This window comes from Cryptomeria japonica, chromosome 8 (genome assembly GCF_030272615.1).
Source record: "Cryptomeria japonica chromosome 8, Sugi_1.0, whole genome shotgun sequence".
Classification (NCBI taxonomy): domain Eukaryota; kingdom Viridiplantae; phylum Streptophyta; class Pinopsida; order Cupressales; family Cupressaceae; genus Cryptomeria; species Cryptomeria japonica.
The window spans coordinates 53,618,207-53,638,935 of NC_081412.1; the positions used below are offsets into that span (position 1 = coordinate 53,618,207).

Here is a 20,729-nt window from a genome sequence, read left to right on the forward strand (position 1 = left end):
TATCCTTTATCTTGATCTTAGTTTTTAGGACCTCCTTGCCAGTAGGTTCACTATCCTCTTCATCAACTATATCTGATGCACCTTGCCTTCTTGTCCACTCAGTAGACAACTCATTTATTCCTTTCTTTCTTCACTATCCCAATGCTGCAAATTATTGTTCATTTTCATGTCCTTATTCTCTTTCCTTGTTAGGATATTTTTCCCAAGCATCTTCCTGTCACAACACTCTACCCTTATCTCACATATTTCCATAGTCTTCATGGTTGTCTTCTCCAAAACACCATCATCCTTCATTGCACAAACTCCTACCTGTGCCTCATCTTCAGATTCATGTTCCTCATGCCTTAGGAACTCTTTTATTTCAATAAAGCCTATCCTTGAAACCTTCTTTGATGCCTCAACATATTGCAATAGATTCAACACAGACTTTTCTCATTCTTTGTCAATAGCATATGTATTCTTCCTACCATCATGTAATGCAAATCTATCAAATTGACAAACTCTTCCTAAGATCAAATGATAATCCTTCAAAGCCATACCATTACAAATTACAGTATCATGATATGAACCCATATTTAAATCTATAAATGTTTGTTCTCAAACATGAACCCATTGATCATCATTCACCCAATATGCTCTATAGGTTGTTTCATGAGGTTTTCTTGGCAAATTCAAATTTTCAACCATTTCCACTAAAACTTTGTTATCAAATGAGCCATTATCAATAATCATCTTACATACCTTACCTTGGCATTTGCAATTTGTACTAAATATGGATTGCCTCTGAGTCATCTCCTTCAACTTGGCATACCTTGCTCTCATTTATTCAATCTCTTGCATGATGGTGTCAACTCCTTCAACCTCTCAATCAACACTTGATCTACTTGCTAGCTCTGATACCACTCTTGCACCTTTTTATGATGATGAGGATAAAAAATATTACTCTCTCCCTTCTTTTCAATTCCAAGGAACTCAACATGTGTCTGATCTCTTGTTGAGATTGTGTGATCTTGGGTAACTAAAAGAACTTGGATCACTCTTTTCTAAAGGACCTGCCTAGGGATTTGATTGCCTAGGGAATGAACCCAACTCCTATGTTGAGGAAAAATATCTAAAGAAATTGCTGAATTAAATAAAATCCTCTTAAAAGTGAAAATTTTAAAATCTTGAATAATGCCCCCAAAAATTTATACCTTGGAAAATTCAAGGTGGAGAGTGTGTTACTTTTTCCTCCTATTTCTGACATATTTCCTTTTCATCTTTGGATTTGAATACATGTATGCTTGAAATATACAGAAGAAACCTGTAAATTATTGTGATATACTTTTCTAAGACTATGTTCATCTTATTTGTAGTGCATCAAATACCAGTTACAATAAAGAAGTTACTCATAATGTAATTTCAACTTGTGAAGATAGAGCTCATATTCGCCAAGCAATTGGCCTCTAAGGTAAAGGGTACATAGTTTGTACATAAAATTACTTTCCATGGCTACCTAGTAAATGGTAGATATTATATTTTTTGGCTCACAAAACTTGAATCACTCACTCTACTAAAGTTAGATTGTTATTGTGCATGGAGTGTGTTCTTATCAAAACTTGTTCACTAGCCCTCATCAATATAATATTTTGGCATCCTTTAAAATCCACCTAGGCTTAGTCAAGAAAGCTAACCTTCATTCATCTAAAACCAAATAGAATTTCACAACTTCATAAAAAAATCCAACCATGTCATGCCTTTTAATCATACTTATTCTATTCTAATCCTTACTAGTTCGACCTCTTTTAATCCAATCTCTTGCCCAGCATACTTATACATATAATTCCTTCCATAATCCTCCCAATTATAACTTCATACAGTATTATCTTTAAATCCTTTATATTTCTCTCTTTCCAACTTTCATCCATTCAAATCAAATTATTTTCACCAATTCCACCAAAGTCAAATCCTTTCTCATTTGAAAGCCAATTTGTATCTTTTTCCAACCCTAGATGGAAAATAACATTCCAACCTTTAATCCTACCTATCCTTGTTACTACAACCCCAAATGTTTCCTAATCCTTGACCCATTCATTCTAATCCAAATATTTTGATCCTAATATTTACAATCATCCCTCTAATCATATAACTTGTCCTCTAAACCTTCATTCTTAGCCTACTTCATATCTTCTAATCCTTTCAATCCATCCCATAATCCATAATGTTTATCATCATTCCTCAAATCATATAACTTGTCCTCTAAACCTTTATTATTATCCTAGTTCATAGCTTCAATCATAATCCTCTTAGAAAACCAAGATAATGATAGGTTTGGGGTTCAAAATCATATTAACCAATGATGCATCCATTTCTTAATAAGAAAGTTAAGAAGAAAAAACTTATCACCCCTTTTATGTAGAGAAACTAGAGGGACCATATGGGGGATTTTACCTATGATCAAATATTTGAACAGATCAACCAATGCCAACTTGGGGCTTCCCATCTTATATATGGGTGACTTGCCTTCGCTATCACTTTTGTTTATTTATATTATGGACAAGGAAAGACTAGGACCCCTTCGTGAATTATTGGGTCGGAGAGACCATTGATTCCCTTGAGCCCATTTCCATCCACAACTTTGCACCCAAGCATGTGAAGGTCTTTCCTCTATCCAAAATGAAAAACCTTTGTTTAAAAATTTGAAAACATCATTCTTAGTCACAATTCTTAGTAGTCTTCGGTCTTCATGCAATTGGTTTGAAAGAACAAATGTTAACTTATAGTGTAAATCTAGTTTGTATCACCAAGGGAAACAAATCTAATGTTAATATTGATTGGTTCTGAAGTTGTTATTAGTTACAGTGAGTGTATGTCCTACATAGAGGTTGGAGTGCATGCACACCTTCTTATATAAAATGTATAAGAGAAAACTTATGTCATCTTAAGATTTTATTTTTGAATAAAATTAAATGTTATGCACATACTAATATAGATTTTAGTCATGAAAAAATGACAATTATCTACACTTTAATTATTTGTGAAAATTTATTGTCTATGTTTACCATAAATTAACATATAAGACATCCAAAATTTAAGTTTTTAAAAGATATACATATAATAACTTAAAATCAATATTTATCATCTATACTAGATCTAATAAAAAATCATAAAATTGACCATAATTCATGACTAAAAAGTTTCTTTTAAAAAAAAAATATTGTTAAAAAACATTAATATTCCCATCAAATTAATATAACATGCTTGGTGATTAGTCTCTCATTCCATAAAAGTACGAATATATAATATTATTATCAGAATTCAACAACATTATAGTTTTTAAACTCAAACTCATTCACCATATTTGATGAGTAGTAGTTTATATGAACTCATTTCTTACAATCCACTTAAGATGAATTGCATCTAAATGATGTTCACTGAAACACCAAAACTTCCTCAAAATCAAATAACTACAATTGCTTTAATTTATTTAAATTATTAATATCTCAAAATACAAATGCAAGAAAATACGTTCCATTCATTTCACGTCATTGACTGGTTTACTTCAGTTCCGAGTTAAACCAACTCCCATGTAGATTCCCTGGAATAGCAGGACCAAGAAAATAAAAAGTGCTACAGTCCTTTATTGGATTATTTCGACAAACTATACGACAAACTCCAAACCAAACATTTGATTAATGAGCTGTATCACCAGAGGACCGCGAGATTCGCAACTTTCTTTCGTCTCGTAGTTCCTTTGCAAACCTGCTCACAAGTCAAGAAACCATCATTATTACTTCTCTGCTTTCCATTCATAATGGAATGAATTGACAAAGAATTATGATTCTTTCTACATATGCCAAGAAACCATCATTAAATATTCAGATAATCGGCTCCTATTTTCACCAGAGGACCGCGAGATTCGCAACTTTCCTATTTTTCCATCTCATAATGGAATCAATAAGAATTTTGATTCTTTCTACAAGTTTTTACCTGATCAATGCATCGCTGTTGGTACCCTCACCATTAACATTATCAAACAATCCCGTCTCTAAATCGACCCTGGAAACAGGCTTGTCAAGAAGCTTTTTGCCTATCTTTATAAGCTCCTTAAGATTTTCCGGAGTAGAGATATCAACAGAGGCTGCATCTCCCGTCAATTCGTTTTCCTAAACTTAAAAGAATTATGGGTAAATATCACCTTAATACTTACGAGTAAAGAATTCCTACTGGTTCATCAACCTTCTACAATTTTTTAAATAGACAATTGAAAGAAAGATAATTTGTTTTATTGATTTAAGAGATTATAAGAACTCTTGTAATCAAATGATCAAATTTAGACGGACTTATAATAAATGAATTACAATTGTTTCATCAAAATTTTTTTTAAAAACTTATCATGTAAAGTTTGCAAAGTGAAAAACTTTCCACAAATAAAAATGAATTACTAAATATTTCAACACATCTCCCATCAATCCATTTTTTTTTCAAATAAAAAGGATTATGGGTAAAGGAAGAACTCTTATAGACTGTATACCTGAATTCTGAGATAGTTCTTTTTAGATTCGGAAGATTGGAAGACTAAGGAAGCATAAATGTCCACCATATCGGAACTTGATTGCATAAAAGTTGCGACTATTGGCACCGCATTTTTCTGACGGAGCCATCCCAAGAGTCCCCACTTTGCAACATCTGTGGCTTTGTACGATGCCGTTTGGTATCCAGTTCCAAGAGACAGAACCAACATCTTTCTCTTGTCCTGATTAATGATATTATTGAATTCTTATTAAATAGTTATTGAATTCCCAAAGTTAAAATAATGTTTCTTTCTTTAATTATTCACCTTTGCTTTGCTTAGGGACACCCAATCGTTGTCTGGTCTGAGGGATTCTTTTGTCACTTCGTTGATGGCAAGTAGAGTCTGCAAATTGAAAGTACAGTCGAAATCAATCGAATTCTTTGTAGGTGAGTAACAATTAACAAGTATGTTTGAAAGGACAATGGGAGAAGTGTTACTGGATTGTTAGCAGCCACCCCTCCATCTATGAGGTTGAATTCTCTGGTTTTGCCTTCCGAATCTTTTGTTTCAAAATAGTAGGCAGGAAGATATGTTGGGGCAGCCGAAGTACCAATGCATACATCTGATAAATATGCATCTTTCGAGATATCATGTCTGGCCTGTAGATTACACATGTACAAATGAAGATCTATTTATTTGCAAAAGAAGAGTATTTTAAAGAATCTGGTTTAGAAGAAAAAGAAGAAGAAGAAGAAAATTACCTCAAAAGTAGAGAAAATTGTGGGCTGCTGTAACTTGGTATCGAAGGTTGGGATCACCACATTAGTTAGTACTTGGTGCAATTGAATGTCACCCACTAATTCTTTCACAACATTGTGCAGATAATCCCCACTATATTTGGGGCCTGTCGTAGCAGCAGAAATTGATTTCAAGGATCCGAAAAGGCCCCTGCTGAGGATTCATTCAAAACTTTAGTCGACTATACTTTTCTAATTGTCCTTCTATTCTACAAACTGAGAATGCTGGGAAATTGTAGGTTACTAACCTTTTGGCTGGGAAAATTTTAGGGCTATGATCCAAATAGAACTGGGTAATTTCCTTAGCAGCAAACAATGGTCTATTTTGCTTGTTTGGAGCAGTTAGCATTCCGGTAACAAGTCCTCCTGTGCTTGTCCCCGCAATGACATCGAAATAATCTGCTAATCTGACTTCTGGGCCATCCAGTTTCTACCAACAAATTCAAGTTAATTTTACTTGAAACAAAGCCTTAAAAACAATAAGAACAGTAGAAATGATTTAGGAGATGCAATGATGGGTTGGATCTGATAGAAATAAATACCTGAAGTTCTGCCTCTAGACATTCAAGGATAGTTGCAGGGATTATCCCCCGGACTCCTCCTCCGTCAATGGTAAGAATGGTGATCATATCTCCACAAGTGGGTGACAGGTTTTTCATGGTTGCCATTGCACTTGGTTGGAACCAGGACTACGATTACAGGCAAATATTGAAAGAAGTAAGAGATCTGTGATGAAAGGGCCCGATAGTGGTGAGGGATCCTGTACAACCTAGCTGGTATATAAACGAAAAAGAGGGAGCTGGCCTTAATTTTCAGGCTTTAATAATGATAATATATTTTAGTAAGATGGTAGGTACTAAAAAGCTGGAATAGTCAATATTGGTATAAGAACTATTAGTTATTTAAAAATTTTAATAAGATAGATGTTAGTTAATTATTGAATTGTAATTGTGATGTATTAATATTTAGTATAATAGATATAGTTTGGATTTCAGATATTCAATACATAGAATATATTATATCACTTAGCACTCATTGCATCTAGGTGATGTTCACAGGGGTGAAGTATTTGGACTTCCCAGGAGGTCACCCATCTCAGTACTACTCTAACTGAAGTGTGCTTAACCGTGGAGTTCCCTCCATGGTTAAACCCAATCAGTCTGCAACTACATTTGCAAAACCTTTAGCAAGTGTTGTGCCTTATGAACTATTCATTATAGAGCCCCTTTAGCTCATCATTTGATAAGTAGAAGACATTTTCCAGAGCAAGTCAAGCTATGATATTGCTATCAGGTTTCAACTGTGTAGTTTATTGAGTCAAACTCATTGACCCATATTTCATGAGCAGTGGTTCACAAGAACCCATCTCTCATGAGAATGAATGGTCCACTTAGCACTCTTTGCATTTAGGTGATGCTCATAGAGGCGAAGCATTGGGAATTCCCATGAGGTCACCCATCCCTCTACTACTCCAATTCAAGCATACTTAATCGCGAGGTTGCAATCTAACATTTGCTAAAGGTTTTGCAAATGAGGTTGCAAGCTAAGTGGGTTTAACCATGGATGAAACTTTGCGGTTAAGAGCACTCAAGTCGTAGTAGTACTAGGATGGGTAAGCTCTGGGGAAGTCCCAATGCTTCACCCCTTTCAGCATCGCTTAGATGCAATGCATGCTGAGTGGACCATCATTCTCATGAGAGATGGGTTCTTCTGAACCACTACTCATGAAACATATGTGAATGACTTTGACTCAAAAAAATACATAGTTGAATCCCAATAGCAATATCATAGTTTCACTTGCTGTGGAAAATACCTCCTACTTATCAATTGATGACCTAAAGGGGCTCTATAATGAATAATTCATAAAGAACAACACTTACTAAAGGTTTTGCAAATGGGGTTGCAAGCTAAGTGGGTTTAACCATGGAGGGAACTCCATGATTCAACATGCTTGAATTGGAGTAGTACTGGGATGGATGACCTCCTAGAAAGTCCAATGCTTTGCCGCTATGAACATCACCTAGATGCAATGTGTGCTAAGTGGACCGTTCATTCTCATGAGAGATGGGTTCTTGTGAACCACTACTCATGAAACATATGTCACTGAGTTTGACTCAAAAAACTACACAATTGAACCCTGATAGAATTATCATAGTTTAACTTGCTGTGGAAAATACTTCCTACTTATGAATTGATGAGCTAAAGAGGCTCTATAATGAATTGTTCATAAGGTACAACAATTGCTGAAGGTTTTGCAAATGGGGTTGCAAGCTAAGTGGGTTTAACCATGGAGGGAACTCTATGGTTAAGCGTGCTTGAGTTGGAGTAGGATTACAATGGGTGACCCCCCGAGAAGTCCTAATGCTTCACCCCTATTAGTGTTGGTATTATGGATGACTTCACCATGTGTTGCATTGGTTTTGTCATTGATGTCAACACTTATCTTTCTGGAGGTCTACATTGTTTATTTTACACTCTTTTTATATTGGTTTGTTGATGCACTGACACATTGTTGTCTCAGTATGGATATTGGCTTATGCACAGTTACCAGTATATGTTTCACCGACAACTCAAGAAGTTGATGATGATTTGTTATCATCTGGAGATCATTTGGTTATGTCGAAGACATGGACTGGATGTTTGTATTTGGCATTTTGCATATTGGACTAATTGTGTTCACATATTTGCCTTAACCGACAAATAGGTCCAGGTTATGAACCGGTATAGGGAATCATGTTCTAGATCAGCACGACATAATTTTGGAAATGGTTTATTGATTGGGTAATGTGTAAATGTATTGAGGCTGACATATTGTATTGCATGAAGACTTATTTTGTAATTGATTTAAATGTAATATCTTTTACGAGCTGACCTAATGGTGAGGTCTTAGGTTTTGTATAAATAATTGTAAGATATTATTTGGAAGAAGTGTGTGTATTAAAGATCATTGTGAAGAGTGAGAATAAGCATATCCTTGTGTGAATCACGCAAATATCATCTGAAGGTTGAAGGAATGCTTATGAAGGTTTTTGGTCATTATGCGTTGAGCTTAAACCAGTACTGAATCTAGCATTGAAGATGCTATATGGAAGCAATACATTGATTATTGGATTTAACCATCCAACTGTGTAGTTAGTGTGACTCCTAATTTTGTGATTGGGCAGTGACCTCTAGGTGGTTGGCGTTTTTGTATGTGCAGACCCCATTATTATATGCACTTACTATCTGTAGGAATATCATCTAATTATGGGTAAGGTTTCCCACTGTGGTTTTTCCCCTTACAGGGTTTCTACATCAAAATCTTTGTGTCATGTGTTGTGGATGTTTTTCTTTTTGTTTCATGCATTAAGCTGTACCGGTATTGCTATAATTGTTAATCTATTTTACCGACATTGGGTTTTAAGTTGGAATTATTTTTTTGGGGTTATAATTTATTGACAACTAATTCAGCCAACCCCCCCCCCCACCCTCTTAGTTGTCCTTCCCGGTTCCTAACAGTTAGCATCACCTATATAAAATGAGTGCTAAGTGGACCATTCATTCTCATGAGAGATGGATTCTTGTGAACCACTACTCATGAAACATGGGTCAATGAATTTGACTCAAAAAACTACACAGTTGAACACTCATAGAAATATCGCAGTTTGACCTGTTCTAGAAAATACCTCCTACTTATTAATTCTTTCTTTTTATTAATATAGGTGGGAAAAGACTCTAACATATTACAGAATAGATAAATTACAATAGAATAATTATTGAGAGATATGAAAGTTATGTCTGATAACTCAAGTACAACACATTAAAGCTTAAACATATGAAAAAATAAATATTAGAAATTACAATTAGGATTGAGAAGTAGGCCCAATGGAACAATATTAGAGTTTTGGGTAAGTAAATAATGACCCTTTTTGTTTCATCATAGTACTATCCAAGAAGAATTCTTTTCTAAAGAAATAAGAGGAGCAATGCTAGCAGAACCTTGATTAGCAACAAATGAATTTCAAAGTGAATCCATTGAACCCATAAGGGGAACTTGGCAATCTAAAGAGAGGGAGTCAAGGACCATAGAAGGGATAAGTCCAATACTCAAAAGCACACCCGAATGATTCAGAAGAGCAACAACAACTATCAAAGTGGGAGTTGTAGGAGTAGGGGACATCAATTATATTGCGATACAAAAAAATTATATACATTGTTTCTCCAAAAAATCAATTTAGCATATTCCAAATTTAAATTAAAATAAGTAAAATAATTACATGTTAATTGTTATAAATACATATGTGGTTGTTAATCACAAAATAAGATTGTAATATTAAGTTATAATCCTTTTACAAAAAAAGATTTCATATCAACTTCCTAAATAGAAATTTATTGTGTCGGTAGTGGCATGGTGTGATTGTTAATTTATGGTATGCTTGTTCTTAACATCAAGGTTAAAACCCCAATTGGGTGGTATTTTTTATTGTTTAAAGTGGGATGATGTTACCTATCTGTAATCTCACTAGTTCATAGCGCTTAACGCTTCTTTTAAAAAAACAGAGAATTTTATTGTGCTTCAAATCTCACATAAACATAACTTCTTCTAATCAATATTTGTTCAACAATTGATCATTTCTATAGTAAATTTATATAAACATAAAAAACCAATTCATAGGCCTTACCAATCAATTCATGACTTGTTCTAAAAAAGGGTAAAAAGTAACAAGAACAAATAAATGCATTAAAAATTGTTGAAAAGCTTCAAACATAATTTTGAAATGCATATGTTCATTGTTTTGTCTTTCTTAAATCCTAACTTCATGACATTAGTCATTGATACGATATAACATGATTTTATATCAACAATGAAATGAAAGAGAACAAATCACCAATGATACATTTAGTGGCTAACACATCTATAAATGGGTTATATTTTCTACTAGTCTTTTCTTATAACACCATATGCTTCTTTCTACAAATTACTATATTGTATATTTCTTTTATCTAGTGCAACATTATTAACTATATGTTTAGAATATATTTGTTATTAATTTCGTTCGCCTTGTATTTTCTTAGTTTCGTATTTGTAATTGCTTCAAAATTTATACTTTTTATATGTTTAGATTATATTTGTATATCCATATTTAATGGTAGTTCAAATTGAAATAGTATTTTCAGTAAAGATATAGAATTTTATAAGAATGAAATTTATTTCGATAATAGTGGCTCTTATACCGAAGCACACATAATAAACAAACAAAACCTACATAATGTCTAGCATCTTCCTAGCTATCCTCGTCTCATTAACTAGGGATGGAATTCTAAAATAAATTTAGGAAGGCCCCTCTGCCTTTTTTGAATAATCATCCAAGATGCATTAATTTTAAAGAATTGATTATAGAAAGAGGAAGGCATGTTGCACCACCACCACACCTTGGATTGCCTAAAGCATTGAGAAAAAAGATCTATCTAGCAAAGTTGAGTGTAATATGGAATCTACAAATTTCTTAGTGGAAAGTGTCCTCCCAAATCCCGTCACCACAAAAAAATAATATCATTTTCATTAAGAAAATATGTGTTATAATATAAATGTTTTTTTTTTCAAAATATTGTTAACTATAAAAATGACTTATTTAAAATTAAGTGAATTATCTGTGTGTGTGTGCGCGCACATGTGCGTGTGTGAGTACATGCGTGCGTACAAAATAAATATATCTTGTTTATGTGGACATCATCTTCACAATTTTAACAATTTAGTTTTCCGAGGAGACAAAAGAAGAAAAAAAGGTTAAAAATACTAATTTCAAGGTCTCACTTTGATTAAAAAAAAGTGGAATAACTATTGTGTGGAATACACAATTCTGGGTTCAACATATATAATAAACAATATATTTTATTTATATTAGTTAAATATTAATAAAATTTTTGATTACTTGTTAAAGATTATGTACATTTAGTTTTATTTGTGGCTATTTTAAAAGCCTTGACAATGGGTGATACTTTGTTGAGTTGAATCTTAAGGCTCTTGATAAATTTTTATTATCCCTATGCAATTTTATTTTGTATGATGACTATTTTAAAATCCTTGATAATGAGAGATTTTTTGTTGATTTAATTTTTAATTCTCTAAATATAGTTTTATTATTCCTTAAGTGATCATTTGACTATCTATTCAATTACTATGTAAAAAGATATGTAGTTTCATTCGCCATTGGCTAAATACAATATTATCTTTCCAATGAGTACATAAAAATAGACAACATAGTTGTGCTTTAAATGTGTGTCATACACCAAGGATTTAATTAAATCATGTTCATAGAGTGTTTATGTCTAGGTTAATTCATAATATAGAATCCAAAATATTTAAGTTTTCCAAATCCTTGTGTATATTTCAATGTGATTTTTTTAGTTCTACATGACATGTATGTAGCCATTTCAATCCCTAGCATTAAGGTACACCAATTTTCAGCCCTCACTCTTACTTAAAAATAAATATGTGAACATTTTGTATAAATAATTTTCATATTTTTTTTTTTTATATATTTAATGAATGATATTGGAGAAAAGATAATATGGAAGGATTAGTTGAAGATGTTGTCCATAATAGAATTTCAATGACCACACAAAAAGGGGAGAATTCCTACTAGCACATTGACTAATTGGCCAAGTTGCTTAACTTCCATAAAAAAAAAAATTCCTCCAATAGTTTTAAGTGTAGAAATGGAAAAAATAGTTGAATTGCGTAACTTGAGATGTTTTGATTGAAGTATGAGTATGAAATTATCAATCTTTAAAGAAAAGATTTTAACAATTCTTCTAGATAAGTATAAATCTATTTAGGATGGGGTCTCATATAAATCCTATAGGATGGGGTTTAAGAAACATAATCCTCAATTTATGCTGAAGATACTTGAATGTCTTTATAGTGATAGAGATTGGATTTGAGGCCCATAATTATGTCTAAATTATAGAACACGTTGAAAAATGATTATCACACCAATTCACATGGTTCTAATAAAACATGGAATGGTTTAATATTTGTCGGAATGTTTATATTTTTAAAGATATCATGGTTACTATGATGAATAAAAAAACTAATGATCTGGTATATGTAGTTGGTTTATTTTTCAAGGAGATTATGAGCATTGGGTTAATATTTTTTCACCAACATACCAATGAAAAAATATGTATTTCACACATAGCTATGTTAAGACAAATTATTTCCTATCATCAAGGGGAGGTTCCTTGAAAGAATTTGGGTATTTCAACAACTTTGAAATTAAATTCGGGGGTAAGCTTAGGGCATGTAATTCTCTTTTTTCAGAATTAATGTATGTACTTCATTTGTGATATTTATTACAACTAACAAAACTATCAACTAATAGAATTTCTTTACAATAATTTTTAATATCTCAACAATCATGTAAGCTCAAACTCTTACATGAGTGGAACTTACTTTAATCTCCACAATTATAACTATAATCATAACTTGTAGCTCAAAGTCTCCAAGATGTGATTAATTTTCCTAAAAACTAAGAGCAACTAATAGCAATACAAAGATTACTATGTAATCACTTAACTATCAGAAGATTTCCCAAATATGTAAATAGCCCAAAGTCTACATCATAGTTGGAAAGCTCTCTTACTCACATTAACAATATCACCAATAAGTTTCAAGTATTTAGGAAATGATTATGAGAACTAGACATAAGAACAATTCAATCATAAACACAATCTTCGACCCAACATAAAGTTTGGAAACTAGTGAATTGGTATCTTTATTTTCTTGAATCAATTTTTACATCAAAATTCTCAAAGTCTTTTTTGGAGCAAAAATTCAACAAAGTCTTGCTTAGTGTAATAAAAGATCCATATTTACAAATGAGGCTCCCCCTTTTATAGGAAAAGGAGTTGAGAAAAATGTGGGCATAGTTGACTAATTCAACTACATAGTCCCACTTAACTACAACTACTGCATAAAACAAAAATGCAACTATAAGAAAATTTTTAGTAACTAAGAATGCAACTACATGAAAAGATAGTGTCAATGAGGACACTTTATTCTCCATTTTCATCCCTCTGGATTTAATTGGAAAAGGACCAGTCATTCGCTAAAATCTACAATATTTTCATCATGTAGATCAATATTTACCATCAGATTGTCAACTTCAAAGGCCCAGAATGATGTCTAGAAGATCAAAACTATACTTACACAAAAAGACAAAAAAATCAGCAAATTGGGTTTTAAAACCCGAACTGTACTTGGGTAGGTCAAGACTCCAAGTTGTATTTTAAAACCTAACTTGCACATGAAAGTCTCCTTCAAGTTATATTTTAAAGCCCGATCTGAAGTTGGGAAAAACCTAGGTTGTGGGTCGGGTTTTAATAAAACCTGACATGTACATATGCAGAAAATGACCTGCAAGTCAGGTTTTAAAACCCAACCTGCAACTGGGGAGGACATGTAGGTCAAGAAAATTTTCCCGACTTGCCAATGGATACACCTATAGGTTGGGAAAAATTTCCTCACCTACACCAAGGAAAACCTACAGGTTGGCTTTTAAAACCCGACCTACACTTAGGCAAACCTGCATGTCGGGAAAAATTTCCCGACTTGCACATAGACAAACCTGCGGGTCAAGAAAAATTTCTCAATCTGCATTACTTTATAGAACACAACTATAGTTTGGGTTTTAAAACCTGACATGCAGGAAAACACAAGAAATGCTACATTTTGCATTTTAAAACCCGAAGTGTAGTCAAAACATGAAATAAAAGATTAAGGAAAAAATATGAAAATAAAAACAAAAATGACAAAAATGAAGATACAAACTATCATGAATTACGAGATAAGTCAATCAAGCTTGGAGGACGTGGGCTACGAAACAAACAAATTTCGTAAGGGTTGTCCTACGATTAAAGCTAGTTGAAATCGATGACAACATCTGGATTTGACAAGGGAATGACCTTCACTAATGAAGGTTGTAGAATCTGTAACTCCAAGTGCCTGTGTTCATTGGGCTATATAGTCAAGTAAAAAAGACACAAACGATAAGATTGGCGCAGTGCAACCAATTGAAAACAAGATAAAAACCTATGCATTTGCATTTATTGAAAAATGAAGCTAACCTAACCTCAACTAACTAACAAAGGAAACCCCCCTAAATGAAACCATTCACAGGCTCATTAAAGTAGATGCCTTTCTTTAGCAGCTTGTAGTTCCTTGCATGATCATAAGAAGTCATAACAAATAGAAGCACAAACAAGTGTACTAGAACTTGATGCAACACTACTTGAAAAAGATGAACAAATTCACCTTCCTCAAATAAATCGCACATAATACCACTACTCCCAAGTGAATCAATGAACCAAGATAACTCTTGCTTAGCTGAAAATGCATGTTTGAACTCTTCCTCAAGTGTATCTTCAAGCTCATGTACAAGTGAAACCTCTGGCTTTCCATTGGCTTCCAACCAAGCAAGATGTTTGATAGGACATCCTCTTGATGGGAGAAAAACAAAATTCTTCTTGCTGATTACATCTTTATCAACTTCTTTCTCAACCATAAACTCATGAAGAATAGAATGGGTTTCCTCATGTGAGTCAGGTGAAAACATGGTTGCATAGCTTGCTTCCTCATGTTGTTCACAAACTTTAAATTTGAGAGAATTTTCATCAAGACGAGAGAAAAGATCCTCTATTATGTTTGTGAAAAGGGCTTCATCTAGTTCCTTACTATCTTCCTCATGCAAAATATTTTCAAGTTCATGACCTTGAAATATAGATGTAGTCTTCTCATCTTGATCAACTTGACTGATACCTTCATGCATGTCCATATTTTCACATATCATGATGTGATTGTCCTCCTTCTGTACTAGCACCTCTAAAAAGTATCCTTCAACCTCTTGTTGTGTATTGTCCAGGGTATCTGGCATAGACATTTCTTTTTGTTCATCATCTTTCTAGTATTGTATAAACTAGATATGAGAGTCACCAACTATGTCTGCTTCCTCCTCTTGGAAGAGATTAGCAAGATCACTTTGTTCAAATTCAAAGTTCTCAACTACTGCATTTGTTGGTGGTGCCTCAAGTACAATATTTCCTGGTGATGAAGGAAGCATGTCTCTATTTTCTCCTACATAACTAGGAGCAATATTTGGATATGGCCTCCTTAGAATGTCTTCATAAGGAGAAGAGAATGTACCTTGAGCTATTTTCTTTTTGAGGGAGAGCAGCTCAGTGACCAACCTCCACACCATGGGATCTATTCTCTTGGTAGACCATGATCCCAAAGAAGAATTTTCTTTGAACCCATTTGGTTCTATCTTTATCTTACTAGCAAGGATAAGATCATCTTCAACTGATGTGGCCAACTGTTGTGCAATAGCCAAATCTGCAGGAGCATTTCTATAAAAAAGAAAACTGACCTTCGACAATTGTGCATTTATAAAGGAACATTTTAAGTTTCCAGTAGTAGATTGTAAAGCAACCAGAATGCGGTTATACAACTTATTGAATTTAGCAACAAATTCCCGCATAGGCTCTTGTGGTTCCTTCTTCATTTGAGTCAACTATGCTAAGAGCGCATTCTCATCTTTAGTTGGTTGGAATCTTGCCTCAAACCTTATCTTCAAAGTATCCCTATTGGTGATAAAGTTATTAGGAAAATGGTAAAACCAATCAGCATCTACACCTTGTAAGGTTTCAATGAATAACCTTATAGATACATCTTCAAATTCAACTCCCCAAACACCACATGCAATATAAAATGCAGCAATGTGCTCATCAAGATGTTGAGCACCATCACCTAAAAACCTAGTTAATTTCTTTCTAGAACCTCGAGGAAGTTCATGTAGAGGTGGCGTTAGGCTTAAAGGGCAAAACACAGTACCCCAAGGACCTTGAGCAGCCATGTGGATTGTATGGTGGTATTACAAAATGTTTGATGGTTGGGATAACTGCAACTTGAAAACTTAACGCCTTGCTTGGAATAGGAGACCGCTGTACAGTAGAGGAAAAATCCTAATATGGTGCAAGGGAGATTTTATTCATGAAGGAGTCATAGAATCAACCACTCCTGCTGCTTGCTGTCCATGACTGTAACTTCAATCAGCCAAATTAGTACTTTGAGAAAATTAGCAATAAAGATATTAAAATGAAAGAGCACACTACAACCCAAAAGAGAAAATACCAATTGCACGTCGTTCTCCAGCAGAGTCACCAAAAAATTATTGGGTGAATATTTTGTCACTAGCATACTAATGAAAAAATATGTATTCCACACATAGCTATGTTAAAACAAATTCTTTCTTGTCATCAAGGGGAGGTTCCCTGAAAGGATTTGGGTATTTCAATAACTTTGAAATTAAATTCGGGGGTAAGCTTAGGGCATTAAATTTTGTTTTTTTAGAATTAATGTATCTCCCTTCACTTCGTGATATTTCTTACAACTTACAAAACTAATAACTAATAGAATTTCTTTACAATGATTTTTAATATCTCAACAATCATGTAAGCTCAAAGTCTTATGTGAGTGCAACTTACTTTAATCTCCACAATTATAACTATAATCACAACTTATAGCTCAAAGTCTCCAAGATGTGATTAATTTTCCTAAAAACTAAGAGCAACTAATAGCAATAAAAAGCTTACTATGTAATCACTTAACTATAAGAAGATTTGTGAAATATGCAAATAGCGCAAAGTCTACTTATCACAATTGGAAAGATTTGTTACTTACATAAACAATATTACCAATAAGATTCAAGTATTTAGGAAATGATTATGAGAACTGGACATAAGAACAATTCAATCATAAACACAATTTTTGGCCCAACATAAAGTTTGGAACTACTAGTGAATTGCTATCTTTATTTCCTTGAATCAATCTTTACATAAAAATGCTCAAAGTCTTTTTCGAAGCAAAAAGTCGCCAAAGTCTTGCTTAGTATAATAAAAGATCCATATTTATAAATGACGTTGCTCCTTTTATAGGAAAAGGAGTTGAGAAAAGTGTGGGCACAGTTGATTAATTGAACTGCATAGTCCCACTTGACTACAACTACTGCATAAACAAAAATGCAACTGCAAGAAAATTTTCAGTAACTAAGAATGCAACTACATGAAAAGATAGTGTCAATGAGGACACTTTATTCTTCATTTCCATCCCTCTCAATTTACATGGAAAAGGAGCAGTCATTCGCCAAAATCTACAACATTTTCATCATGTAAATCAATATTCACCATCATATTGTCGGCTTCAAAGATCCAAAATTATGTTTGCAAGATCAAAATTACACTTAGACAAAAAGACCAAAACATCAGCAAATTGGGTTTAAAACCCGATCTACACTTGGGAATGTCTAGACTCCAGGTCACATTTTAAAACCTAACTTGCACATGAAAATCTCCTATAGGTCAGGCTTTAAAACCTGATCTGCAGTTGGGAAAAACCTAGGTTGCAGGTCGGCTTTTAAAACCCGACATGTACATGTGGAGAAAATGACCTACAGGTCGGCTTTTAAAACTTGAACTGCAGCTGGGGAAGACCTGCAGGTCAAGAAAAATTTCTCGATCTTCCATTAAATAGACCTGCACATTGGTAAAAATTTCTTGACCTTCTCCAAGGCAGATCTACACGTCAGGTTTTAAAATCAAACCTGCACTTAGGAAAACCTATAGGTTGGGAAAAAATTTTGGATCTGCACATAGGTGGCCCTCGAGGCTGGGAAAAATTTCCCGACTTGCATTACTTTGCAAACCAAAACTATACTTCGGGTTTTAAAAATCAACATGCTGGAAAACACAACAAACACTACATTTCAAGTTTTAAAACCCGAAGTGCAAGGAATAGATGAAATAAAATATTAAGGCAAATACATTAAAACAAATAAAATGAGAAAAATGAATATGCAAACGGACATGACTTCGAGATAAATCAACTGACCTTGGAGGACGTGGGCTACAAAGTGGATAAATTTCATAGGGGTTGTCCTACGATTTAGGATAGTTGAAATGGGTGACAACAATGAGATTAAATTTGTTTCAAGGAAACCTATTTACTAATATCCTAGATAGAAATTTATATTATTACTTGTAAAAATTTTAATGAGAAAAGATGAGATAGTTGAAATTTAATTCAATATATCAACTACAAATTGAGAGATACACAAAAATACTGAAAATGAGTCTACATAACTTTTTGATATGTTTAGTAGGTTAAATGACGAGATTGAGATGTGACATCAATGTGAGTAGAGTTTGTATATAATAATTTAGTGAATGAGAGTACAAGGTAAAAATATATAGAAATAATATGAAAATAATCTTAATAAATTTATGATATCTAAGAAATATTAGAAATCAAGAGAAGAAATTTTTAATGTAGAAGAATTTGTAGATCATATGAAGATATTGCGTGAGAAGGTAGTATATTAGATTGTGATTTCAAAACAAATAGGTTTTGAAAGGACTTGAAACACTTTAACAAAGTACGACATCAAAAGTCTACCAAAATATTAAACAGTTTCATTGCAACACTACAGAAAAGAAAAAGCCAGAACAAAACCAAAAGAAAGAAAAAACACAACAGAAAGGAAGGAAGCTAGTTCAAGTTCTTGAGGGCCGCAATGCCCTTAGCTTTGAGTTGTGTCATATTCAAATAAATTTTCTTCAACTCCTTAATGTCCTAATTAGTAGTTTTCTTATTTATGTTAGCCCTTGCCTTCTTGCACAGTCCCATTATATCATCCATATTTTTCGTATAGCATCTCCACATCCACTACAGTACCTTCTTGATGGTGGGCTTTTAACTTCTTGACCATGGTATTGATGGTCTCAGTCGAGCTCATAATGGCTTTGTGGCTGAAGGTGACAAAAGATATAATATTGTCATTAACTTTTTGAAATTTGTTTTCCATATTACTCAACCTTCCTTTGAAATATTTCTTTTGTTTTTCCTCCAATTGAGAAATCCTCCACTCATAATCTTGCTTCATGTCACTGACTATACCAATAGTTTTCTGCATGAAATCAACAATGGCCTTTCTATGATCCACCATCCATTGCTCATTGATTTGTGAGTCTTGTTTATTATGAACAACCCTCATTTTCACATTTATGTATTTGATTTCGTGAAACGCACATTTAAGCATCCTGAAATTATCCACAACCACATTAGGAGCTACCACCAGAGCATCATCATGAATCTCTCTATCCATACTAAGGAAATAAGAGTTGGCATTTAGCTCTTTTGGGAAAGGGGGTCTTCCTCTACAAACCGACACCTGGATAGATTTATCTAGGATAGAATGATGAAATAGAAGGGGGTTCTAATGAGAAGTAGAAGCAAGGGAAGCTATGCCATGTTTAGATTGATGGTCCCATTTTTCAGACAAGACCCAAAATTAGAGTCCGAACCTCCCAAATCCATGTTCCAATCTTCCTACTAGAAGAGAGGCTAATGTGATCCCCTTCCTCATAGTCACTAGAGCACCAGAAACCCTAACAAAGTGAAAGGTAGGGTTTTGATGTACTCATGGATGAGAAAAATCAAACCACCATGCAACATAAAGGAATTCTTCTTCCTATGGCCCTTAATGCTAGAAAGGATGAATAATAAGTATAAATAAAAGGATGACACGAAGGGGAGACATAAGTCATATGAAAAATAGAGATGAAGTCATGATAAATTTGAGAAAATAAATATTTCCTTTGGGTACTAACAATTAGTACACGATGGAGAATTTTAATGATGGCAATTTCTATGGAGTAGATTTACATTTAGGTTATTTCTAATTTCTAGTATATAACATTATAAATTTATATGAGGATCATTAACTTGAAGTGGAAAAATAAGGTACCAAAATGAATTGGAGAAAGTGGATTCTAGAACAACAAGCTAAGGTAAAAGGAAGAGATAATAGAAAATAGAGATGAAAAGAATACAAAAAATAGCAAGCATAAAAAATATCTAAAAAAAAGAAAGGGAAAGAGGACTAAAGACTCAATATTGACATATCTAGAATTCAGTTGAACATTCACTGTTTTCTTTTATTCATCTCAATGTGAGGGCTCACCTTTTTGGTTAGTGAGGTACCTATTGCAAGAGCATCCAAAGTGCAAGAGAAATATTGTATCACCTAAATTAAAGTGATCATGTTTGTTTTAGTTTTTAGGTGTCTAGAAGTATAGTTTCCATTTTGTTCATGGTATGAAATTCAATTCATTCTAAAATTAACATTTCAAAATATTAAATTATCAAAGCAAAACTAATATTCTAATTTTGTAATAACACATATCATTTACTAGGCCTATAAATTGATAACGGGGCTTCCACACTTCATGCTATATACTAAATGATATTATTTTCAACTTTTTCCATCATTGTTTAATGCATGATGACTTATCAAATTCCCTAAAGAGGATTGAACAAAACTACATGCCAAACATTTGCACCT

General features: G+C 33.4%; 1 protein-coding gene across 1 annotated transcript; it reads right to left on the minus strand.

Moving 5' to 3' along the window:
- Positions 1 to 3,569: 3,569 nt before the first annotated feature.
- On the minus strand, positions 3,570 to 11,483 carry LOC131038813 (patatin-like protein 2). Its single transcript, XM_057971370.2, has 9 exons — positions 11,467 to 11,483; positions 5,835 to 5,952; positions 5,541 to 5,722; positions 5,257 to 5,443; positions 4,993 to 5,154; positions 4,820 to 4,897; positions 4,514 to 4,735; positions 3,970 to 4,145; positions 3,570 to 3,741 (listed from the first exon to the last, which is right to left on the minus strand). The coding sequence occupies exons 1-9, from the start codon at positions 11,481 to 11,483 to the stop codon at positions 3,672 to 3,674; spliced, it is 1,212 nt and encodes a 403-aa protein (XP_057827353.2). The 3' UTR covers positions 3,570 to 3,671.
- Positions 11,484 to 20,729: the final 9,246 nt, after the last annotated feature.